Consider the following 25299-nt stretch of genomic DNA (forward strand, 5'->3'; position numbering starts at 1 on the left):
TGATCACAACAGATTTCCTAAATTAAAATCACTTTTAGATGATTTCCTCCAGATTTTACAGTATTCCATTTCCAACAACGACAATTCTAAAAAAGATATACATTCATTGTTGTTGCTCAGAAAACTTGGGGGGCCGTGGGCCGCCCATTGGGGAATCCTGAAGGTTGAGATGTAGCCTGGATCGGTGTGTCTGGAAGGGAGGGTCATTTAAATGCAAAAATATAGAAGGTCTATGAGCCTGACATGATGGCAGACCCACTCAGAGGACCATATTTTATATAGATGCAGAAAACATTACTTCCAGAGGGAGAGAGATTTCAATCAACACCTGAATACATACATAAACTATTATAATACATGCACTTCACCTTAAACATAAGCCTTTGCCGAATGTGTGTGGGGGGGCTTTTACGCGCGTACTATGTGGCTCAAGTGTGTGTGTGTGTGTGTGTGTGTGTGCTGCATGGGCATGGCATGCGCCTTCAAATGCTTGGCATTGTGATGGACTCACGAGAGCACATAGTCTGAGTCCATCCCAGCCCGCGCGCGGAGAGAAAACACTGACACAAGGTTTAGGCCTACCGTTGACGTCAAACTTAACACGAATAACAGAGAGCCAAGACCATTTCACCGGTAACTCTGATTCCGAGAATTTCGTGTGGATTTGGGAGAGAGAAGTGCGTACACTTGACCAGTGACCCAGGCAACAGAAGAAAGTAACTGCATAACTGCTACGATCAACATTCCAATCACTTTCTTTTGTCTTTTTTTTCGGTCACAGTCAAAATATTTTGGGTGTTATAACCCTCGGCAATTTTTTTTTTTTTACAACAGAGCCGTAAAGAATATTTTTGTTGTTGTGAAACAATCCAAAATATATATTTTTTATCACACTAAATTAGGCAACTGGAAATATCTAAACATATTATTAAATATAATATTTATTATTTTAGCATATAATATCTGGATTCCTACTCTTTCATCATCAAAGCTCTGAGATCCGAAAATGGACTTGCTGTTGAACATGACGGATTACTACCCTTCCGTTAACGCCACTAACGGCTCCGATTTGAACGACACAGAAGACTATAACCAGTTCGTGCAGCCGGTGTGGCAGATCGCTCTTTGGGCAGTCGCCTACTGCAGCATGGTGTGCGTCTCCATGATCGGTAACCTGGTGGTCATCTGGATCATCCTGGCGCACAAACGCATGAGGACCGTGACCAACTACTTCCTGGTAAACAAACGCATCTTAAAATCTAAAGAAGGAGATGGCTTTTATTTAATTTATTTTAATTATATATATTTGTATTTTAAATGAATGTGTGTGTGTTTGTCTGTGTGTGTGTGTCTCTCTCTCTCTGTCTGTCTGTTTCCCTCTCTCCCTCCATCTGTCTGTCTGATCCCTCTCTTCTTCTCCTCTCAGGTGAACCTAGCCTTTGCAGAGGCGTCCATGTCTGCCTTCAACACAGTGATAAACTTTGCCTACAGTGTCCATAATGAGTGGTACTTTGGTCTGGGCTACTGTCGCTTCCATAACTTCTTCCCCATCGCAGCTGTCTTCGCCAGCATATACTCCATGACCGCCATAGCACTGGACAGGTGAGCAGTGTTTGTGTTTGTTGTCACTGGATTGTACTCCATGACCGCACGACTGCTATAGCTCGGAACAGGTGAGAAACCCTATATACTGTGTGTGTGCGTGCGTGTGCATGCTTTTGTGTGTGTGTGTGTGTGTGCGTGTATGACCACGCCACAGCCAGCTACAGTAAAGCGTACACAACATGTACGGTGCCTTCAGAAAGGATTCATACCCCTTCACTTATTACACATTTTGTTGTGTTACAGCCTGAACTCAACCGTTTTTCTCACCCACCTACATACACTACAAAGTCAAAACATGTTTTTAGAATTTTAGCAAGTTTATAGACAATGAAATACAGAAATATCTAATTTACATAAGTATTCACACCCCTGAGTCATTACTTTGTAGAAGCAACTTTGGCAGCGATTACAGCTGTGAGTCTTTCTGGGTAAATCTCCAAGAGCTTTCCATACCTGGATTGTGCAGAATTGGCTCATTATTCAAAAAAAAAATTGTCAAGCACTGTCAAATTGATTGTTGATATTTGCTAGACCCCCATTTCCAGCTCTTGCCATAGATTTTCAAGTAGATTTAAGTAAACACTGTAACTCAGCCACTCAAGAACTTTCACTGGTAAGCAACTCCAGTGTAAATGTTACCTTGTGTTTTAGGTTATTGTCCTGCTGAAAGGTGAATTAATTTCCCAGTGTCTGGTGGAAAGCAGACTGAACCAGGTTTTCCTCTAGGATTTTGCCTGTGCTTAACTCCATTCCGTACATTTTTTATCCTGAAAAACTCTCCAGTGCTTAACGATTACAAGCATACCCATAACATGATGCAGCCATCACTATGCTTGAAAATATGGAAAGTGATTCTCAGTGTGTAGCCTAGCAGTTAAGCACATTGGGCCATTAACCGAAAGGTTGCTGGTTTGAATCCCAGAGCTGGCAAGGTGGAAAAATCTTCCATTCTGCTCTTGAGCAAAGCAGTTAACCCCCAACCAGAACTGTGTATTGATGATGTTGATTAAGGCAGCCCCCTGCACCTGTCTGATTCAGAAGGGTTGGGTTAAATGCGGAAGACACATTTTGGTTGAATGCATTCATTTGTGCAACTGACTAGGTATCTCCTTTCTCAGTAATATATTTTACTGAATCTACCCCAAACATAACACTTTGTATTCAGGACACATGTTCATTTTTTTGCCACATTGCAGTATTACTTACAGGTCTGGACAATCACACTTTTCTCCCATCCCTAGCAAACACACCTGATTTAAACTAATTACATTTTTAACTGAAGATCATGATTAGGTGATTATTGGAGTCAGGTGTGTCAGCTGGGGCTGAGGCAAAAGTTTGACACCAATCAGGCCCCCGAGGATTGGAGTTTCCCAGGCCTGCAAGTTTAGTGCCTTGTTGCAAACAGGATGCATGTTTTGGAATATTTTTTGGACAGGCTTCCTTCTTTTCCCTCTGTCATTTAGGTTATTATTGTGGAGTAACTACAATGTTGTTGATCCATCCTCAGTTTTCTCCTATTACAGCCATTAAACTCTGTAACTGTTTTAAAGTCACCATTGGCCTCATGGTGAAATCCCTGAGCCATTTCCTTCCTCTCAGGCAACTGAGTTAAGAAGGATGCCTGTATCTTTGTAGTGACTGGGTGTATTGATCAGGGGTTGGAACCGGTTCAAGGAACAGAAACGGAACCAGGAATGAAAGTGGTCCACACTGTTCTGGAACAGAACCGTTATTTTAAAAGCATGGAAAATGGTTAATAACATTATATACTAGTTATATACTAGTCCCACAAAAAACGTAACAAAGTGAACATGCAAAGCCCTCACTATGTCCCTCAGAAATGCATTACAGCATCTGCCAGCCAGCTGAAAATATTTGTCAGTGTGTGTGCCTGTTTAGGCTACTTGCCCCACCCCTTTTCGAAGGCTGCTGTACTGACGTTATCGTAGGCGTACTGACGTTTGAAGCATGAAAAGATAGGAGAGAGATTTTTAATTAGCTAGACAAGAATGGATGAACTTTTTTACGTGCTACCTAAGGACACTATAGGCCTAGTTATCACGTTTCACGTTGGATTTATTAACTATAAAAAGGTAATTAGCTAGAAAGCTTGTGAGCTTGCAAGCTCAAAGGACATTCAAAGTTCCTTCATAGAAGGTATAATTATTTGGACCCAATTCAGATAATGCATATCATAACAAGATGCCTACTGCTTCAAGCCTGCTCCTCAACCCTCTCTCCCTCTCTCCTTCTCTGAACAACTAACTTGCCTGCTCTATCCGCACCGATTGGTGATGTAAATGAACGAGCTAAATGGAAAAACCTGTTGATTTCACAGGTTAAAAAAGGAACAGAAAGGAATGATATCAACCGGTACTTTTTTGGGGTTCGAACCGGTTCAGAACCTTTGCTGGTCGGCACAGTGGAACGGATCAAAAATAATAGTGGGTTCTGTTCAGAATGAAACGATTGGAAAATCATTTTGATTCCAAACCCTGGTATTGATATAGCATCCAAAGTTGAATTAATAACTTCACCATGCTTAAAGGGACATACAATGTCCGCTTTTTTGTTGTTGTGCCCATCTACCAGTCGTTGCCCTTCTTTGCGAGACGACATTGGAAAACTTCTCTGGTCCTTGCGGTTGAATCTGTGTTGAAATTCGCTGCTCGACTGAGGGACCTTACAGATCATTTTTACCCCTGAACTTATTTAGGCTTGCCGTAACAAAGGGGTAACAAAGAGGTTGAATACTATTTTGTATTAATTTGTACACATTTTGAAAAATATCATTTAACTTTGACATTATGGAGGATTGTGTTTAGGCCAGTCACAAAAACATCTACATTGAATCCATTTTAAATTCAGGCTGTAACACAGCAAAATGTGGATGTGAATACTTTCTGAAGGCAACATGAGTCATAAATCCCCTCTATACTCTTCAGCATTGGCTTCATTACAACAAATATATATATATATTTAACCTTTAATTAACCAGGCAGGCCAGTCGAGAACAAGTTCTCATTTACAACTGCGACCTGGCCAAGGTAAAGCAAAGCAGTGCGACAAAAACAACACAAAGTTACACATCAACAAACGTACAGCCAAAAACACAATAGAAAAATCTATGTACAGTGTGTGCAAATGTAGTAAGGTTAGGGAGGTAAGGCAATAAATAGGCCATAGTGGTGAAATAATTACAATTTAGCATTAGCACTGGAGTGATAGATGTGCAGATGATGATGTGCAAGTAGAGATACTGGGGTGCAAAAGAGCAAGAGGATAAGTAACAATATGGAGATGAGGTAGTTGGGTGTGAAATGTACAGATTGGCTGTGTACAGGTACAGTGATCGGTAAGCTGCTCTGACAGCTGATGCTTAAAGTTAGAGAGGGAGATATAAAACCACAGGATTAGCTTTTGACTTGTTAAATCAAATCAAACTTTATTTGATACAACAAGTGAAACGTATAAGTCCTTAACCAACAGTGCAGTTCAAGAAGAGTTAAACAAATATTTACCAAATAAACTAAAGTAAAAAATAAAAAAAAGTAACACAATAACACAACAATAACTTAGACTATATACAGGGGGTACCGGTACCGAGTCAGTTTTTTTGGAGTACAGGTTAGTTGAGGTCATTTGTACATGTAGGTAGGGGTGAAGTGACTATGCATCGATAATAAACAGCGAGTAGCAGCAAGGGGTGTCAATGTAAATAGTCTGGTGGCCATTTGATTAATTGTTCAGCAGTCTTATGGCTTGGGGGTAGAAGCTGTTAAGGAGCCTTTTGGTCCTAGACTTGGCGCTCCGGAACTACTTACCTTGCGGTAGCAGAGAAAACAGTCTGTTTTCCTCTGACACCGCCTATTATATACAGTGCCTTGCGAAAGTATTCGGCCCCCTTGAACTTTGCGACCTTTTGCCACATTTCAGGCTTCAAACATAAAGATATAAAACTGTATTTTTTTGTGAAGAATCAACAACAAGTGGGACACAATCATGAAGTGGAACGACATTTATTGAATATTTCAAACTTTTTTAACAAATCAAAAACTGAAAAATTGGGCGTGCAAAATTATTCAGCCCCCTTAAGTTAATACTTTGTAGCGTCACCTTTTGCTGCGATTACAGCTGTAAGTCGCTTGGGGTATGTCTCTATCAGTTTTGCACATCGAGAGACTGACATTTTTTCCCATTCCTCCTTGCAAAACAGCTTGAGCTCAGTGAGGTTGGATGGAGAGCATTTGTGAACAGCAGTTTTCAGTTCTTTCCACAGATTCTCGATTGGATTCAGGTCTGGACTTTGACTTGGCCATTCTAACACCTGGATATGTTTATTTTTGAACCATTCCATTGTAGATTTTGCTTTATGTTTTGGATCATTGTCTTGTTGGAAGACAAATCTCCGTCCCAGTCTCAGGTCTTTTGCAGACTACATCAGGTTTTCTTCCAGAATGGTCCTGTATTTGGCTCCATCCATCTTCCCATCAATTTTAACCATCTTCCCTGTCCCTGCTGAAGAAAAGCAGGCCCAAACCATGATGCTGCCACCACCATGTTTGACAGTGGGGATGGTGTGTTCAGTGTGATGAGCTGTGTTGCCTTTACGCCAAACATAACGTTTTGCATTGTTGCTAAAAAGTTCAATTTTGGTTTCATCTGACCAGAGCACCTTCTTCCACATGTTTGGTGTGTCTCCCAGGTGGCTTGTGGCAAACTTTAAACAACACTTTTTATGGATATCTTTAAGAAATGGCTTTCTTCTTGCCACTCTTCCATAAAGGCCAGATTTGTGCAATATACAACTGATTGTTGTCCTATGGACAGAGTCTCCCACCTCAGCTGTAGATCTCTGCAGTTCATCCAGAGTGATCATGGGCCTCTTGGCTGCATCTCTGATCAGTCTTCTCCTTGTATGAGCTGAAAGTTTAGAGGGACGGCCAGGTCTTGGTAGATTTTCAGTGGTCTGATACTCCTTCCATTTCAATATTATCGCTTGCACAGTGCTCCTTGGGATGTTTAAAGCTTGGGAAATCTTTTTGTATCCAAATCCGGCTTTAAACTTCTTCACAACAGTATCTCGGACCTGCCTGGTGTGTTCCTTGTTCTTCATGATGCTCTCTGCACTTTTAACGGACCTCTGAGACTATCACAGTGCAGGTGCATTTATACGGAGACTTGATTACACACAGGTGGATTGTATTTATCATCATTAGTCATTTAGGTCAACATTGGATCATTCAGAGATCCTCACTGAACTTCTGGAGAGAGTTTGCTGCACTGAAAGTAAAGGGGCTGAATAATTTTGCACACCCAATTTTTCAGTTTTGGATTTGTTAAAAAAGTTTGAAATATCCAATAAATGTCGTTCCACTTCATGATTGTGTCCCACTTGTTGTTGATTCTTCACAAAAAAAATACAGTTTTATATCTTTATGTTTGAAGCCTGAAATGTGGCAAAAGGTCGCAAAGTTCAAGGGGGGCGAATACTTTCGCAAGGCACTGTAGGTCCAGGATGGCAGGAAGCTTGGCCCCAGTGATGCCACTACCTTCTGTAGCGCCTTAAGGTCAGATGCCGAGCAGTTGCCATACCAGGCGGTGATGCAACCGGTCAGGATGCTCTCGATGGTGCAGCTGTAGAACTTTTTGAGGATCTGGGGACCCATGCAAAATCTTTTCAGTCTCCAGAAGGGGAAAAGGTTTTGTTGGGCCCTCTTCACGACTGTCTTGGTTTGTTTTGACCATGATAGTTTGTTGGTGATGTGGACACCAAGGAACTTGAAACTCTCTACCCGCTCCACTACAGCCCCATCAATGTTAATGGGGGCCTGTTCGGCCCGCGTGTTCCTGTAGTCCACGATCAGCTCCTTTGTCTTGCTCACACTGAGGGAGAGGTTGTTGTCCTGGCACCACACTGCCAGGTCTCTAACCTCCTCCCTATAGGCTGACTTGTCAGTGATCAGGCCTACCACTGTTGTGTCATCAGCAAACTTAATAATGCTGTTGGAGTCGTGTTTGGCCACGCAGTCATGGGTGAACAGAGAGTACAGGAGGGGACTAAGTACACACCCCTGAGGGGCCCCAGTGTTGAGGATCAGATGGAGCGGCCTGTCAGGAAGTCCAGGATCCAGTTGCAGAGGGAGGTGTTTAGTCCCAGGGTCCTTAGCTCAGTGATGAGCTTCGTGGGCACTATGGTGTTGAACGCTGAGCTGTAGTCAATGAACAGCATTCTCACATAGGTGTTCCTTTTGTCCAGTTGGGAAAGGGCAGTGTAGAGTGCGATTGAGATTGCATCATCTGTGGATCTGTTGGATGATAGGGTATCTAGGAGGATGCTGTTGATGTGAGCCATGATCAGCCTTTCAAAGCACGTCATTGCTACAGATGTGAGTGCTACGGGGTGGTAATCATTTAGGCAGGTTACCTTCGCTTCCTTGGGCACGGGGACTATGGTGGTCTGCTTGAAACATGTAGGTATTACAGACTCGGTCAGGGAGAGGTTGAAAATGTCAGTGAAGACACTTGATCCGTGCATGCTTTGAGCACACGTCCTGGTAATCCGTGGCTTTGTGAATGTTGACTTGTTTAAAGGTCTTGTCTAGTAACAACTCAAGTGGGTGTTGTGTGTGTGTATATACTGTATGTGTTTGAAATGTGTGTGTATGAGCAACCTTTTCCTCGAGATCCATTCTCTAACCCTGTTTCTCTCTCGCATACTGTCATCAGTATGTCGCCACAGCGTAAGTGTGTGTGAGCAGCCTTTTCCTTCAGATCATCCCTGCTCCCTTCTTCTCCATCCCTCCTTCTCTCCATCCCTTGTTCTGGGTTCACTGTCAGAACACAGATCCCCCTCTCATTAGTCTGTCACCACAATGTCAGAACAATCTGAACATTCCAGCATTTTCAGTAGTCAGCTTTCAGCTCTCTCTCTCGCTCTCTCTCTCTCTCTCTCTCTCTCTCTCTCTCTCTCTCTCTCTTTCTCTCTCTCTCTCTCTCGTGTGTATATGTATGTGTGAGAGAGAGAGAGAGAGAGAGAGAGAGAGAGCAGCCTTTGCCCCATTTGATGCTCACACAGAGTGCCCAGCAAACCGGGAACATTCTCAGAACATGATCTAAGATTCCCCTTAACTTCCAGTTAGGGTTTGAGCTAACATGAGGATGATAACATCCCACAAACAATCAACATTCTTGTGGGGGGGGATTACCAAAGATTTTTATTTAGAATTAAAAGTTGGAAATGAAATATCCTTGGAATTTTCTCCTAACATTCACTGAAATGTTGGTCACAATTATCTGTAAAAAACTACCTCAGAACATTCCCCCAAGGTTCTTATTAGGTTGCCAAGGGAATGTAATAACACAGCGTTCCGGTAATGTTCTTAGAACACACTGCAGCAACAAAATGTGGGAGCAATTGAAGTGTTTCCATGGAAACATTACAGGAACCTTCTTTCTAATTTTGATGGATATGTTATTCAAAACACCCATAACAACAAGCAGGGAATAGTCCTACAATGGTCTCATGAAGTTATAGCATGACATTATGACATTATGGTTTTAATAACGTTCCCTGAGCATGCATTAGAAATTAAGTAACCGAAGTTAGAAACAAAAAATTTAACATTTTTGAATATTCAATTATTGTTGATGGAGATATTACTACTACCACCTATAACAACAAACAAGAAATGTTCCTATGTTATAAAGTATCTTGCAAGGTTTGACAATCCATAATTGTTCTGAACACATACTTCAACGAAAAGGAAAGTAGTTAGGAAAACATTGCTTCAACGTTCTTCTAACATTGAAGTGTGCTGCCCAACTTTTAAACAAATGGCATTTCAATCTTCTCACATCATCATATTGTATTAGGGTATTATCCCAAAAATAGCTACAGCTTTTTTAAAGAATATTATTCAAGTATATTTGAACCTGTGATCTGTCATCTTCAAGCCGCCGGCTACTTAGTCTGCTGCGCCACCAGGATCAGAATGTTTTCAGTGGATTTCCCATTGTACTGAAATCCTTCAATTATGGTCTAAACTATGGCTGTACACTATGTCTTAGTACATATGTATGTACACCTCACCGAAATCTCCCAGGCAATAATTTAACATGATTTGTGAAATCAAGTTTTATCGGGAAAAAACACAAGTCAGAACAACTTTACAGAATATAAAGAAGACGAGTAAAAAATACTAGAGGATACTTCTTTTTCTCTCTTCCACAACCTGGAAGTCAGAGTAAATGTGCCAACAGCTTTATATTTGGGCGAAAGTCCAATCCCAGTGGCGCAGTGGCTTCATTCCAGGGATACCATTCCAAAGTACTACGCTATTCTACAATAAATGTAGAATACATTGTCATGGGACTGACTTGATGAAAGAAACCTCCGTGGCCTGTTCAAAATGTAACGTTATCATTCTGGAAAGCCTAGGCATGACGTTCTGAGAACGTTGAGGGAACGTTTTGTGCACCCTGATGCAAACGTTGTAAGAATGTCCTCACAACCGGACAGATTTACGTGTTTCTTTTCGGGGTACCTACCGTAAAGCTCTGGTAATGTACCCACACTGTTCCCACAACCTAATGAAATGTTCCTCGGGAACCTTTAAAGAAGTCAGGACCCAGCATGTTCCGTCGACATTCTTGCGACAACAACGGGATGTGTTGCGCACCCGAGTAGAAAACATTGGCTGAATGTCAGCACAACTGGACAGTTTTCGGCTCCCAAAACACTATCTCTTGTCATATCCACACAATGTTCCCACAACCGAAATACATTTTTTCTGAACTTTTTGAAGAACGTTAAAAACAAGTGTTCTGGGAACATTCTTTTGTCATCATTTGAGTGTTTTTTTTGCACGCTAAATTTTTTTTGTATAATCATCCCCACAACTGTACAGTTTTAGTGTTTTGGGAACATATGTTTAGTGATATCCCCACCATGTTCCCACCAGACTGTTCGTAATACAACATTCTGGGAACCTTGAAAGAACAGACGAAATGTGTTCTGGGAACTTTCCTACAACATCAGGCGAGTATTTTAAACAAACATTGTATAATCATCAGCGCACCTGGACAGTTCTTGTGTTATGAGAACCACGGTTGGGCTGTGGTTCACAGAGGGTGGTGCAGTCAGCCCAAAGCATCACGGGGTGCACACTGCCTGCCCTACAGGACATCTACAGCACCCGGTGTCACAGGAAGGCCTTATTCACTGTTACTAGCCGGCTCTCACCCGGTACTCTACCCTGCACCTTAGAGACTGCTGCCCTATGTACATAGTGTCATTGAACACTGGTCACTTTAATAATGTTTACATATTGTTTTACCCACTTTATATGTACATGTATATACTGTATTCTAGTCAAGGCTCATCCTATATAACTACTGCTGTACACACCTTCTTTATTCAAATACTGTCCATGCTGTCTATACACAACATTATATGTGTATATACCCTACCGTTCAAAAGTTTGGGTCATTTAGAAAAGAACACAGACACTGGACAGATAAACTCTGCCAAGAAGGCCAGCATCCCGGAGTCGCCTCTTCACCATTGACATTGAGACTGGTGTTTTGCGGGTACTGGTGTGGGTGAATGGATGATCCCCGCATGTGTATTTCCCACCGTAAAGCATGGAGGAGGTGTTATGGTGTGGGGGTGCTTTGTTGGTGACAATATCTGTGATTTATTTAGAATTCAAGGCACACTTAACCAGCATGGCTACCACAGCATTCTGCAGCAATATGCCATCCCATCTGGTTTGGCATATAATTTGTTTTTCAACAGGACAATTACCCAAAACACCACCAGGCTTTGTAACGGCTATTTTACCACGAAGGAGAGTGATTGAGTGCTCTCATCAGATGACCTGGGCTCCACAATCCCCAACCTCAACCAAATTGAGATGGTTTGGGATGAGTCGGACCGCAGAGTGAAGGAAAAGCAGCCAACAAGTGCTCAGCATATGTGGGAACTCCTTCAAGACTGTTGGAAAAGCATTCCAGGTGATGCTGGTTGAGAGAATGCCAAGATTGTGCAAAGCATATTTGGATTTGTTAACACTTTTTTAGTTACTACATGATTCCATATGTGTTATTTGATAGTTTTGATGTCTTCACTATTATTCTACAATGTAGAAAATAGTAAAAATAAAGAAAACCCCTTGAATGAGTCGGTGTTCTAAAACTATTGACCGGTAGTGCATGTATGTTTATATTCCTGTCTCTGACACTGCATGTTCTGATATTAATTTATTTTATTTTTCTGTTTTATGTGTATATTGTTTTATTACATTTTTGCTAGGTATGACTGCACTGTCGGAGCTAGAAACACAAGCATTTTGCTGCACCCGTGATAACATCTGTAAGTCTGTGCAAATCAAAACACTTTGATTTGATTTGCCGCAACCTTGCAAATGCTCTGGGAACTTTAACAGAACCAACTTTGTTTTGCTGGGTGTTTACAAGAGGTGTGTCTGCGGATGATCGATTTGACCTCAACAGGCAGAGGGAAGGAGGGAGAGGAGGATAGAGAGGGAGGTAGGGATAGAGAAAGGCAGGGAGAAAATGAGAATGGAATGGGAAAGGGCAATAATCAAGCGCCTAGAGGGGAGGGGAGGAGAAGAGGAGCGGAGCGGACGGGAGGAGAGGGAGAAGGGGTGGAAAGGATGAAGCAGAGGAAGGGTCTGCATGTGTGTGTATGTGTGTGTGTTACTGATCACAATATGTGTGTGTGTGTGTGTGTGTGTGTGTGTGTGTGTGTGTGTGTGTGTGTGTGTGTGTGTGTGTGTGTGTGTGTGTGTGTGTGTGTGTATATGTGTGTTTGTTCCAGATACATGGCTATCATCCACCCCTTGAGGCAGAGGTTGTCTTCGACAGAGACCCGTGTAGTGATCGGAGTGATCTGGGTGTTAGCTCTACTGTTGGCCTTCCCCCAGTACTTCTACTCAGCTACAGAACAGCTGCCTGGTAGGACTGTCTGCTACATCCAATGGCCCGACTACACCAACAACACAACCATGGACTTCAAGAAGATGTGAGTACTGACACACACACACACACACAAAGGAGTTTGTTTACTGGAAGCATTAGACATTAGAGAATAAACTGCATCATTTTCTGTCTGTAAAATCTGATTTAGTACTCACTTCCTTTTTCTGTCTTTGAGCTAAGGGTGATCCCACACCATGATAGCCCCCAACATTTTTTTTTGTATCACAGATTGTTCTGGCAATTCTCACAGGTCAAAGAAAGGCCTAAAATTGCAATTTTCATCATGATTTTATGGTAAAAAAAAATCATATCAAACATCCTTCCAATGCAGTTTCTGTGTGAGAATTGCCAGAACAATCTGAGATACCCAAAAATATTTCCGGCCCATACTGGAATGGAATCACTCTGAAATGTTTGTAACATCCTAGTCTAGTGGAATAGATTAATGAGTCTATCCAACCTCGATTAGTCAACAGATTGATTAAGAACCAGACACATAGTAGACGCACAGCTTCTGGGTGTTGTGTTACGAAGAACCATCGTTAGGCAGAAGTCGTAGGACTTCAAGGACTTGAATTAATTGCATTGCTGTTGTTGTTTTTCTGTTTTTTTTTTGTAGTGTCGTGTCGTCTATTGATGCTGTGTGGCCATGTTATGTATCTGGTGCATTTTGTCTGGCACACAGAAAATAAGCAAATTCAAATCAAGTATATTAAAGATATGAATATTCCTCATTAACTGCCTAGGCTCCCTAGACAGCCATGTTCCAAACCGGGACAATATACTGTAAGTTCTTCTCTATAAATGATACCAGTTTCATATTGTTAGTCAATGACGCAGCATTTAAGAGCGTAATTGACATGATGTATTATTTTTTGTTTCAAAGGATAATATTATATGGAAAAACAAGATATGCAAAAATTCTTCTTACAGCACATTTCTCCTTCGTTTGGCACCCCATCAATTTATCACAAAGCATGACCATTTCTTTTGATTGTTTTGACAAATGGTTATAATGTCATGTGGTGCAATCGTCTGATGTTGCCTTTGAACGACAGAAGTGTTGTGAATTTGTAACTCATAAGAAAACTGCAAAGATTTAACTTTGGCATACATATTTGATGATGTAATGAAATACTGTCCAAATATTTGGCTAGGATGGAATTATTTTCTTTGGAATACCTGAATAATTCTATTTGAAAATCACTAACATCATATAGTGCAACCAGCCGGAGAAGGGGATTTTTATCTACATAACACTATTTCTGTCCATGTGTCATGATCACATCAAAGCCCACGCTGGAGTGGACCCTCCAATTCAGCAGAAACAAATCTCCCACAAATGTTCACATCTCTGTCCTCTGTCATGACAGGGGATGATTTTCAATGTCATAATGGTTAGGACCCCGTGTGGCTCTGGAGACAATTTGTTCCATTGCGCTGAAGGTCCCGAAGCTTCTGCGCATGTCTTTATTCTGTACTTTAGACACTCTGCTATAATCGTAGAGAACAGGCTACTCTGGCAAATGGTTCTCGTTTTAATAAACTCAGATCAAAGTGGAATCAATATCTGCACGATCACATAATGATAGTACCTACCTATGATACTATGATAGTTCTACCGAACAGAATATAGAGGCATAGTATAATGTTACTGGAAGACAAAAACACCATCACATTTTTCTCTCATATGGCCAAAACTCAACTGCGTGCCACGAGGAAAAAGACACAGGTGGGCAATGCTACAGTTTGTTAACACCCTATGCTATAAAATTCTCTCACTGTACATCATTGAAAACAACACTGTAAGCCCTATAACTCAATACGATCTTATATGCAGATCCCTGTTAAACTGATTGAGATCAAATGGTTGATGCTGCAAGGCCGTTTCACCGGTAAAACTTGAAGAATTATCATTCACGATTGACAGTGAGATATGTGAAGGGAAGGAGACCAACAAAATGTGAGTGTGAAGTACAGGTATTAAGAAACACACGTGCAGAACGTGATCCCCATATGCACAGAAGATTTGGGACCTTCCGCGTTTGGAAGAAAAAGAAAGTCGGATCCGCAGCCAAAGCTTTTGTTTAATCATGTGACATGACTTGGCGTTTAACCTTTTATTTTAAGCCTTTTCCAAATGAGAATTAGACCAAAAATGTAAGCAATTGTCTGAGGATGTTGTCAGACCGTCTGATACAAAAAGAAAAGTGGACAGTTTGATGAAAAAGCTTGAAATAAAGGTTCAAATCCAGGTCACGTGACACGATTAACCAAAACACAGGGCACTACGTACAACCACTAATATCAAATGGTACATAATAGAAACATGTATTTGTTATTACAAACGAAGGTGCATATGAGAAACTCCATGACAACCTTTGAACGGAGAGTTAAAGCCCACCGAGACTTTATGGTTGCGTTCGTAAATTCACTCGGGCTATCTACTCCAAATTCACTCAGGCTATCTACTCCAAATTCACTCGGGCTATCTACTCCAAATTTACTCGGGCTATCTACTCCAAATTCACTCGGGCTATCTACTCCAAATTCACTCGGGCTATCTACTCCAAATTCACTCGGGCTATCTACTCCAAATTCACTCGGGCTATCTACTCCAAATTCACTAGGGCCATGTACTCCAAATTCACTCGGGCTATCTACTCCGATTTCAGCGCACTCTCGTCTAACTGTGCCAGAAATCAGAATAACTGGTTCATTTACAAACAAGCAATGCCCTTTGAATATGACCAGTGTCAGTAAAGGTCTGCAAAAAAATGTTGATAAATTGTTGCCAGCAGCACAGTTACAGTCACCAGCTCTCTAGATAACATGAAAACAGCCTAACCAGCTTTGCTAGTGTGAGTAAAAGGGTCAGAGAGGTGTTCTCTCATTTGTGTCAGGAAGTAGCTAGCAAGCTAGCCAACTTTAGCCAATTATCTTGGGTGTTTGACTGCCGTTGTGAGGTCAGAACGCTCGGATCAACCCTACTCCTCGGATCAACCTGAACGTTCCGAGAGCGAAACGCTCTGCATTTACGAAAAGACAATCTGACAATGCTCTGACTTTACGAACACCCAGACTGCACTCTGAGCACACTCTGGCACTCCAGAGTGAATTTATGAACACCCCTATGTCAATTAATTTGCATAGCCAGGTAAACAGAAGAGGAGACAAGATAACTTGCAGTGACAGACTCACTGAGAGGCAGTTTAGGATGATTTAGATGACACATTATCAACTTCCATAGCTGTTTAAACATTTTTTACAATTATTTATGAAATGAGCCTCCCGGATGGCGCAGTGGTTAAGGGTGCTGTACTGCAGCGCCAGCTGTGCCATCAGAGACTCTGGGTTTGCGCCCAGGCTCTGTCGTAACCGGCCGCGACCGGGAGGTCCGTGGGGCGACGCACAATTGGCCTAGCGTCATCCGGGTTAGGGAGGGCTTGGCCGGTAGGGATGTCCTTGTCTCATCGCGCACCAGCTACTCCTGTGGCGGGTTGCCAGGTGCCCGTTGTTTCCTCCAACACATTGGTGCGGCTGGTTTCCGGGTTGGATGCGCGCTGTGTTAAGAAGCAGTGCGGCTTGGTTGGGTTGTGTATCGGAGGACACATGACTTTCAACCTTCGTCTCTCCCGAGCCCGTACGGGAGTTGTAGCGATGAGACAAGGTAGTAGCTACTAAAACAATTGGATACCACGAAATTGGGGAGAAAAAGGGGTAAAAAAATATATATATATATTTATGAAATTATGAAAAATCTTTATAACATTCCACCCATGAGGCAACTGGAGAGCAATTTGGTGATTTAACTGCGGGAAAGTGGTCTGCCTGCTTGCTTTTTGGATAATGTTTTGTAGCTGGTTTGCTAAATAGCTTTCTAACAAGCTATGCTCAGGGGTGAAAATTTGCCAGAAACCTCAGTGCTCCTATCTCCTCTGTGCTTGGGGCTACAAACAAATGGGAAATGCATGCAATAGCCTCTATCCCCAGCCAGTTCATGTAGGATCAGCTGCTAGATAATAATACATTTTATTTTAAGGGCTTTTCACAGTCGTCCAAGTTGCCGATGTCATCGATATACACCACTACACCCTGCCCGTGCAGGTCCCTGAAAATCTTGTCTACGAAGGATTGGAAGACTGAGGCAGCATTCATCAACCTGTACGGCATGATTAGGTACTCATAGTGCCCTGAGGTGGTACTAAACGTCGTCTTCCACTTGTCTCCCTCCCGGATACGCACCAGGTTGTACGCACTCTTGAGATCCAGTTTCGTGAAGAAGCGCGCCCTGTGCATTGACTCAATCGCCATGGCGATAAGAGGTAGCGGGTAACTGTACCTCACCGTGATTTGATTGAGACCTCTATAGTCAATACATGGGCGTAGACCTCCATCCTTCTTCTTCACAAAAAATAAACTTGAGGAGGCGGGTGAAGTGGAGTACTGAATGTACCCCTGACGCAGGGATTCTGAGACATATGTCTCCATAGCCACCGTCACGACGTCCACGTGACCAGCAGGTTATCCAACCGGATGGACAGATCCACCAGTTGGTCAAAGGTGATAGTGGCATCCCTGCAGACCAACTCCCATCGGACGTCCTCGCGCAGGCTGCATCGATAGTGGTTGATGAGGGCCCTGTCGTTCCATCCTGCTCCGGCGGTCCAACGCCGCGACTCCTTCTCCCCACACGGCGTTTGCCCACTCCAGATCTTTCCCCGAGAGGCATGAGACGAGGGAGGACACTCTCTCCCTTCCCGAAGGAGCTGGGTGAACGGTGGCCAGGTAGAGGTCCAGTTGTAACAGGAACCCCTAGCACTGTGCTGCCGTCCCATCATACTCCCTGGGAAGGGAGAGACGCATCCCACTGGGACTGGATCCGGACGGGACGGGTAGAGGTAACCCCCAGTTGCGCTGGTCGAGGCGCTGGAGAGATTTCCTGTCTCTCCCAGCGGTCCATGGTCTGGACAAAGCAATCCATCATGGCACCAAGATGATGAAGCATAGCCGCGTGTTCCTGGACGTGATCCTCAACTCCTCTGACCAGGTACCTGCTCCTGCTGACTCCATGGTGTGAGATTCTGTCAGGCGTGTGCGTACTGGTGCTGGAGTCAGGTGCAGGAGAGCAGAGAATTGTGAACAGGCGCACACTTTATTTCGGCAGGAGAGACTACACAGACGGACACAGCTGCGTCCAAAAACCTCCAACCAACAAGGCAAAGTGTAAAACGCGCACAAACAGTCACAACAGTCAAATGTATACAAACAGGCTTCGTGAAGATAACGCTAGAGAAAACGCACGCAAGCCTAGTGCATACAAAACGCGTACCACACAAACAATCTCACACAAAGACATGAGGGGGAACAGAGGAATAAATACATATCGTGTGATTAGGGAATGAAAACCAGGTGGGCAGGGAACAAGACAAAACAAATGGATACATGAAAAATGGAGCGGCGATGGCTAGAAAGCCGGTGACATCGACCACGCCGCCCGAACAAAGAGAGGAGCCGACTTTGGCGGAAGTCGTGACAGTCATTCATAAAAAAACACATAAATAAATATATGTATATAAACAGCAACAAAAAAAGAAACGTCATAAAAATCCAAATAACTTCACAGATCTTCATTTTAAAGGGTTTAAAGTCTGTTTCCCGTGCTTGTTCAATGAACCATAAACAATTAATGAACATGCACCTGTGGAACGGTCGTTAAGACACCAACAGCTTACAGACGGTAGGCAATTAAGGTCACAGTTATGAAAACTTAGGACACTAAAGAGACCTTTCTACTGACTGAAAACACCAAAAGAAAGATGCCCAGGGTCCCTGCTCATCTGCGTGAACGTGCCTTAGACATGATGTAAAGAGGCATGAGGACTGCAGATGTGGCCAGGGCAATAAATTGCGATGTCTGTACTGTGAGACACCTAAGAAAGCGCTACAGGGAGACAGGACGGACAGCTGATCGTCCTTGCAGTGGCAGACCACATGTAACAACACCTGCACAGGATGGGTACATCCGAACATCACACCTGCGGGGCAGGTACTGGATGGCAACAACAACTGCCCGAGTTACACCAGGAATGCACAATCCCTCCATCAGTGCTCAGAATGTCCTCTCAGACTGTGGCTGAGAGAGGCTGGACTGAGGGCTTTTATGCCTATTGTAAGGCAGGTCCTCACCAGACATCACCGGCAACAACGTCGCCTATGGGCACAAACCCTCCGTCGATGGACCAAACAGGACTGGAAAAAAGTGCTCTTCACTGACGAGTTGCGGTTTTGTCTCACCAGGGGTGATGGTTGTATTCGCTTTTATCGTCGAAAGAATTTAACGTTGCACCGAGGCCTGTACTCTGGAGCGGGATCGATTTGGAGGTGGAGGATCCGTCATGGTCTGGGGCGATGTGTCACAGCATCATCGGACTGAGCTTGTTGTCATTGAAGGAAATATCAACGCTATGCGTTACAGGGAAGACATCCTCCTCCCTCATGTGGTACCCTTCCTGCAAGTTCATCCTGACATGACCCTCCAGCATGACAATGCCACCAGCCATACTGCTCGATCTGTGGGTGATTTCCTGCAAGACAGGAATGTCAGTGTTCTGCCATGGCCAGCGAATAGCCCGGATCTCAATCCCATTGAGCATGTCTGGGACTTGTTGGATCGAAGGGTGAGGGCTAGGGCCATTCCCCCCCATAAATGTCCAGGAACTTGCAGGTGCCTTGGTGGAAGAGTGCGGTAACATCTCACAGCAAGAACTGGCAAATCTGGTGCAGTCCATGAGGAGGAGATGCACTGCAGTACTTAATGCAGCTGGTGGCCACACCAGATACTGACTAACTTTTGATTTTGACCCCCCCTTTGTTCAGGGACACATTATTAAATTTCTGTTAGTCACATGTCTGTGGAACTTTAGTTTATGTCTCAGTTGTTGAATCTTGTAATATTCATACAAATATTTAGACATGTTTGCTGTAAATAAATGCAGTTGACAGTGAGAGGACATTTATTTTTTGGCTGAGTTTATATATACACTAACTGGTCACAAGTTTTTCTTTATTTTTTATTATTTTCTACATTGTAGAATAATAGTGAAGACATCAAAACTTTGAAATAACACATATGGAATCATGGAGGAACCAAAAAAGTGTTAAACAAATCAAAACATATTTGAGATTCTTCAAAGTAGCCACCATTTGCCTTGATGACAGCTTTGCACACTCTTGGCATTCTCTCAACCAGCTTCATGGGGTAGTCACCTGGGGCTGGATTCACAAAACATTACTACCGAAAAAACGTAAGAAGTTTCTTAATAAGGAAAAAAATAAGAAGTTCATAAGATAGTTCGTAAACGCAATTCCTCAAAATGTTCTTAGGAATTCGTGGTTCTCTTAGGAACTTCGTAAATATCTTCTTATGTGCCATTGACATTCTATGTGTCATTTGAGACACATATGTGTCATTATGTGTCATTTGAGATTCTACAAATAGCCACCCTTTTCCTTGGGGTCGCCTACCCCTTCGGGGCTGAGCCGTAGTTGCTCCTAGATGTTTCCACTTCACAATAACAGCACTTACAGTTGACCGGGGCAGCTCTAGAAGGGCAGAAATTTGACGAACTGACTTGTTGGACGTTGAAAGTATTGGACGTTGAAAGTCACTGAGCTCTTCAGTAAGGCCATTCTACTGCTAATGTTTGTCTATGGAGATTGCATGGCTGCGTGCTTGGTTTTATACACCTGTTAGCAACAGGTGTGGCTGAAATACCAGAATCCACTAATTTGAAGGTGTGTCCACATACTTTTGTATATATAGTGAATGTACATGTCCATTGCCTCTGCTTCGATGACGATGGCAGTATTACCAGTTCATGTTAATCAGTTCATTATCAGTTCAAGTATCATTAGTTCATGTTAATTCATTAACTTGACATTTTGTACTCGAAAAACCTTATTTGTCCAATGCCCAAGAACCACAAAGTGGTCTTTTTGGCTATTAAAAAATTATTTATTACAGAATTTACTCTACTAATTACCTGACGTTATTGATTTTATAGTTCCTAAACACACACACACACACACACACACACACACACACACACACGTGCATGTGGATGCACATGGCTTTTTCCTAGTTGTCTCGGGCCGGGATTCAATCCGATTACGGGTTCTAGGCATTTCCACTTCTAAAGGAAAAGTTGCGGCGTTCGCGGACATCCCATTAATCCCAGTAAATCCCAGTAAACGCTGCTTATATCGGCTCAATCGGAAATTGCCTTTAAAAGCCACAATGCCTGTAACCCGCGATCGGATTGAATCCCGGCATCACTAGTTTCACTGTTTTCGCTCTCGCTGTCCCCACTTTTTCTGCCTCTCTCTCTCACTTGTTCTTGCCGTTTTTCTCGCCCTCCACCTGCTCTCCCTCTCCCTCTCTCATGAGTATATGTGTGTGTGTGTGTGTGTGTGTGTGTGTGTGTGTGTGTGTTATTTAGTATCTCCATTAGTCTCAGGTGTTGAAGGAATTGAAGTCATTTCCATAAGCAGCTGACTCCCTGTAGTTAGTCTGATGGTAAAATTAGGGGCTAGGAGATGATAAATCCTCGTGACCTTCCCTCCTTCCTCTTCCTCTTCCCTCCCCCTCTCCTCTCCTGCTCTCAGTTAATTGATTTCATGCATCTTTCAGTGAGTCTCGCTACTCCCTGTAGCGAGACCGATAATCAATCAGCAGACAGTGTGTGTGTGTGTGTGTGTGTGTGTGTGTGTGTGTGTGTGTGTGTGTGTGTGTGTGTGTGTGTGTGTGTATGTGTGGACAGGCGGACGCAGAGATAAGGAAGCACTTCAGAACTCTGTGTTCCACTAGACTACTATCTGAGTGACATTCCTGTCCGACTTTCTCATTTTGTGTGTAATAATTTGGCGGGTCCCTGTATTTCTATAGGTGTGCATTTTTACGCATGTGTGAATTGGAAAGGTTTTTGCATATTCCACTCTCCCTGAGACACCCTCGGAGATTGTGGTCATAGCCAGGGATCTGCCAATATTAATGGCGACACTGGAGAAACTAGGGTTAAGTGTACTTCCTCAAGGGCTCACTTTGACAGATCTGTGTGTGTGTCTAACTAACTCTCTATGTGTGTAGGTACTATTTGTCTGTGGTGTTGCTTTACTATTTCCTGCCGCTGTGCATTATGGGATGTGCCTACCTGGTGGTGGGCTTGTCCCTGTGGGCGGGGACAATCCCTGGAGACTCCACCCACCGCTACCGAGAACAGCTCATCGCCAAACGCAAGGTACACACACAATCAACCACACACACACACACACACACACACACACACACACACACACACACACACACACACACACACACACACACACACACACACACACACACACACACACACACACACACACACACACACACACACACACACACACACACACAAGTAAGCATGACACAGCGGGGAACCTATTAATTAAGTAGATATTCTTAGGCAAATTACTAAATTGCTTTCATCTCTCTCTCTATTTCCCACTCCCTTTCTCGCTCTCTCTTTATTTCTCCCTCCCTTTCTCTCTCTCTTTATTTCTCCCTCCCTTTCTCTCTCTCTCTCTCTCTCTATTTCTCCCTCCCTTTCTCTCTCTCTCTCTCTCTATTTCTCCCTCCCTTTCTCTCTCTCTCTCTCTCTCTCTCTCTCTCTCTCTCTCTCTCTCTATCTCTTTTTCTCCCTCTCTCTCTCTCTTTCTCCCTGTCTATTTCTCACTCCCTTTCTCTCTCTCCCGCTCTATTTCTCCCTCCCTCCCTCCCTCCCTCCCTCCCTCCCTCCCTCCCTCCCTCCCTCCCTCCCTCCCTCCCTCCCTCCCTCCCTCCCTCCCTCCCTCTCTGGGTAGTGAAGATGATGACCGCAAGGAACTTCTTAAATGAATATTCTTAGGCAAATCCCTGAATTTCCTTCAACTCTAACCTCCCTCTCAGGTAGTGAAGATGATGATCGTGGTGGTGTGTACGTTTGCGGTGTGCTGGCTGCCGTACCACATCTACTTCCTGCTCCAGCAGTTCCACCCTGACCCCATGCAGCTGTTTGAGTGGCGCTACATCCAGCAGGTCTACCTGGCTGTCATGTGGTTGGCCATGAGCTCCACCATGTACAACCCTATCATCTACTGCTGTCTCAATGACAGGTGGGCTTACCTACATACACAGACCTCCACACACCGTTCTGTGGGTGGCTATGAGCTGTTCCCATTTGTCTTTTTGTTCCTCTGTCTGTCTCTATACGTATATGTATCCCTCTCTAGGTTCAGAGCAGGCTTTCAGCAGGTGTTCTGTTGGTGTCCGTGTGTTCCTGCAGGCTCCTACGAGGGACTGGAACTCAAGTCCACCAGCTACCTACAAACTCAGGTGTGTGTGTGTGTGTGTTTCAAGTCTGTGTACTTTGTATATGCATGAATGTGTGTATAAACTTTGTCTCCTTTATCTCGGTTTCCAGGTGAGTGTGTACCGAGCCAGCCGGACGGAGACCAGTGTGTCGACGGTTCTGCAGCCCACTGAGGAGGAGTGCTGTGGGGCCGAGCTGCCAGCTAGCGCCCCTATCAGCCAGACAACTCTGGAGCTCACCTCCATGGACTCACAATCAGCCCCAAACACCCCCGACAGCCCTGTTTTTTTGCGGCCGACGCAACATGGATTAGTAGCTCAATAAACGCCTAACTGGACTGGTGTCTGAAACATTTCTGCAGGTATATGTGCATTAGTATGGTGCCAACTAGTTCACCAAGAAGTATTAAACAGGACTAGCGTCGAGAGCGCTTCTGTAGGCAGACGTGGTTTTGGTGGACTACGACCTGCAGTTCTATTATTCTTGTCTAGTATACCTGACCAGGCCAAGTGGGGAGCACATTAAGGATTCTTTCCATCATTCACCACACCGTCCCTGTGTACCCCCTGCCTCACCCCCCCCTGCATTCCAGAACCATAGGGCTGTGTTTGGAACACTCAGACCGCCACGTCCCTCAGCAACAACAGCAGCCACGGGTCTCTCGCTAAGAAAACACTGATGATTGTGTGTGCGCGTGCATGTGTGTGTATGTGTGAACAGTGTCAGGCAGGGTGTGTGCCTGCCTGCATTTGTTTCTTCATGCAAGCGCGTGTTGTGTGTGTGTGTGTGTGTGTGGATTTCTGCAAGGTGATGTGTGCTGGTCCAGCACTTGTTGTCAGGGATTGCTGCTCAAAGCCGACAATGTGCGGAGCAGTACTCTGTCTGTCTGGTCAGAGCACAGGGCAGATACACTACATGGCTAAAAGTATGTGGACGCCTGCTCGTCGAACATCTCATTCCAATATCATGGGCATTAATATGGAGCTGTTCCCCCCTTTGCTGCTATAATAGCCTCCGCTCTTCTGGGAAGGCTTTCCACTAGATGTTGGAACATTGCTGTGGGGACTTGCTTCCAGTCAGCCACAAGAGCATTAGTGAGGTCGGGCACTGATGTTGGGAAATTAGGCCCGGCTCGCAGTCGGCGCTCCGATTCATCCCAAAGGTGTTCGATGGGGTTGAGGTCAGGGCTCTGTACATGCCAGTCAAGTTCTTTTCACACCGATCTCAATCACCATTTCTGTATGGACCTCGCTTTGTGCAGGGGGGCAGTGTCATGCTAAAACAGGAATGGGCCTTCCCCAAACTGTTGCCACAAAGTTGGAAGCACAGAATCATCTAGAATGTCATTGTATGCTGTAGCGTTAAGATTTCACATCACGGGAACTAAGGGGCCTAGTCCTAACCATGAATTAAAAAGCCCTGGACCATAATTCCACTGTGGATTTGTCCGTCAGACTGCCAGATGCAAGACTCCTAGTCCAGGACCATTTAAGAATGGTCTTTGAATGAGTAGGTAATGGTCAACGATGTTGAATACCTTGGAAAGGTCTACAAATAGGGGAGCACAATGTTTATGATCTAGGCAATTTAACACATAATCTAAAACAAGCATTAATTGAGAGTCAGGTGAACTACTGCTCTGTGGTCTGGGGAAATGCAACAGCAAGTGACATTAGGAGGCTGCAGATTGCACAGAACAACGCTGCAAGGATTGTTTTAAGGTGGAGATATGGTTCTTCTGTTGCAGTCATGCGCAATGCTCTTGGTTGGTCATCAATCAACAAGATAATTGAAAGAAACACGCTTATTTTATTTCATAATATACACCATTTATAACTGCCAAACTCTATTCACAACAGTATTCAGTTGGTAAGAGACAGTCCTTCAGTCAATACTAGGAATAGATTGTCCAGACAGAAAAGAGAAATGGGCAAAATAACATTTCGATTTAGAGCAGTAAAGAAATTGAATAATTTATCTGAGCAAACCAGAAACCTTTCAATATATAGATTCCAACAATAACATCATTTAAATATAACACATAGGAAACACATAGGAAAGTTGTGCTGGACTGTGGTCGATGAAGAATCAATCTGTCTGTTTAGACTGTTACAGTATTTATCTGGTCAGTATGTCCGTGTATTATGTCTGTTTGTAACAGTGTATTATGTCTGTTTGTAACCGTGAAAATGTGATCGTATTATGAATTGTATTTGAATGTTTAAGGACTCTTGGAAGATCAGTCCAACTGAGGACTAAAAGAGATCCTAATCAAATCTAAATTAAATCTAAATCTAAA

The 25299-nt window shown here is 43.6% G+C and overlaps 1 protein-coding gene across 1 annotated transcript; it reads left to right on the plus strand.

Annotated features, from left to right (window-relative positions):
- Nucleotides 1–613: 613 nt before the first annotated feature.
- Nucleotides 614–25299, plus strand: LOC139388311 (substance-P receptor-like). Its single transcript, XM_071134912.1, has 7 exons — nucleotides 614–1237; nucleotides 1427–1602; nucleotides 12452–12655; nucleotides 21761–21911; nucleotides 22598–22803; nucleotides 22921–23023; nucleotides 23112–25299. Exons 1-7 carry the CDS (start codon nucleotides 1007–1009, stop codon nucleotides 23322–23324), a joined length of 1284 nt encoding a protein of 427 aa, XP_070991013.1. The 5' UTR covers nucleotides 614–1006; the 3' UTR covers nucleotides 23325–25299.

This window comes from Oncorhynchus clarkii, chromosome 29 (assembly GCF_045791955.1).
Source record: "Oncorhynchus clarkii lewisi isolate Uvic-CL-2024 chromosome 29, UVic_Ocla_1.0, whole genome shotgun sequence".
In the NCBI taxonomy this organism is placed as follows: domain Eukaryota; kingdom Metazoa; phylum Chordata; class Actinopteri; order Salmoniformes; family Salmonidae; genus Oncorhynchus; species Oncorhynchus clarkii.

Bases quoted from the DNA above. Each gene is read 5' to 3' on its own strand.
- LOC139388311 (XM_071134912.1), top strand. From the start codon at position 1,007: ATGGACTTGCTGTTGAACATGACGGATTACTACCCTTCCGTTAACGCC. The intron at 22,804-22,920 runs GTGGGCTTACCT...ATCCCTCTCTAG, and splicing joins TACTGCTGTCTCAATGACAG to GTTCAGAGCAGGCTTTCAGC. The intron at 23,024-23,111 runs GTGTGTGTGTGT...CTCGGTTTCCAG, and splicing joins CCAGCTACCTACAAACTCAG to GTGAGTGTGTACCGAGCCAG.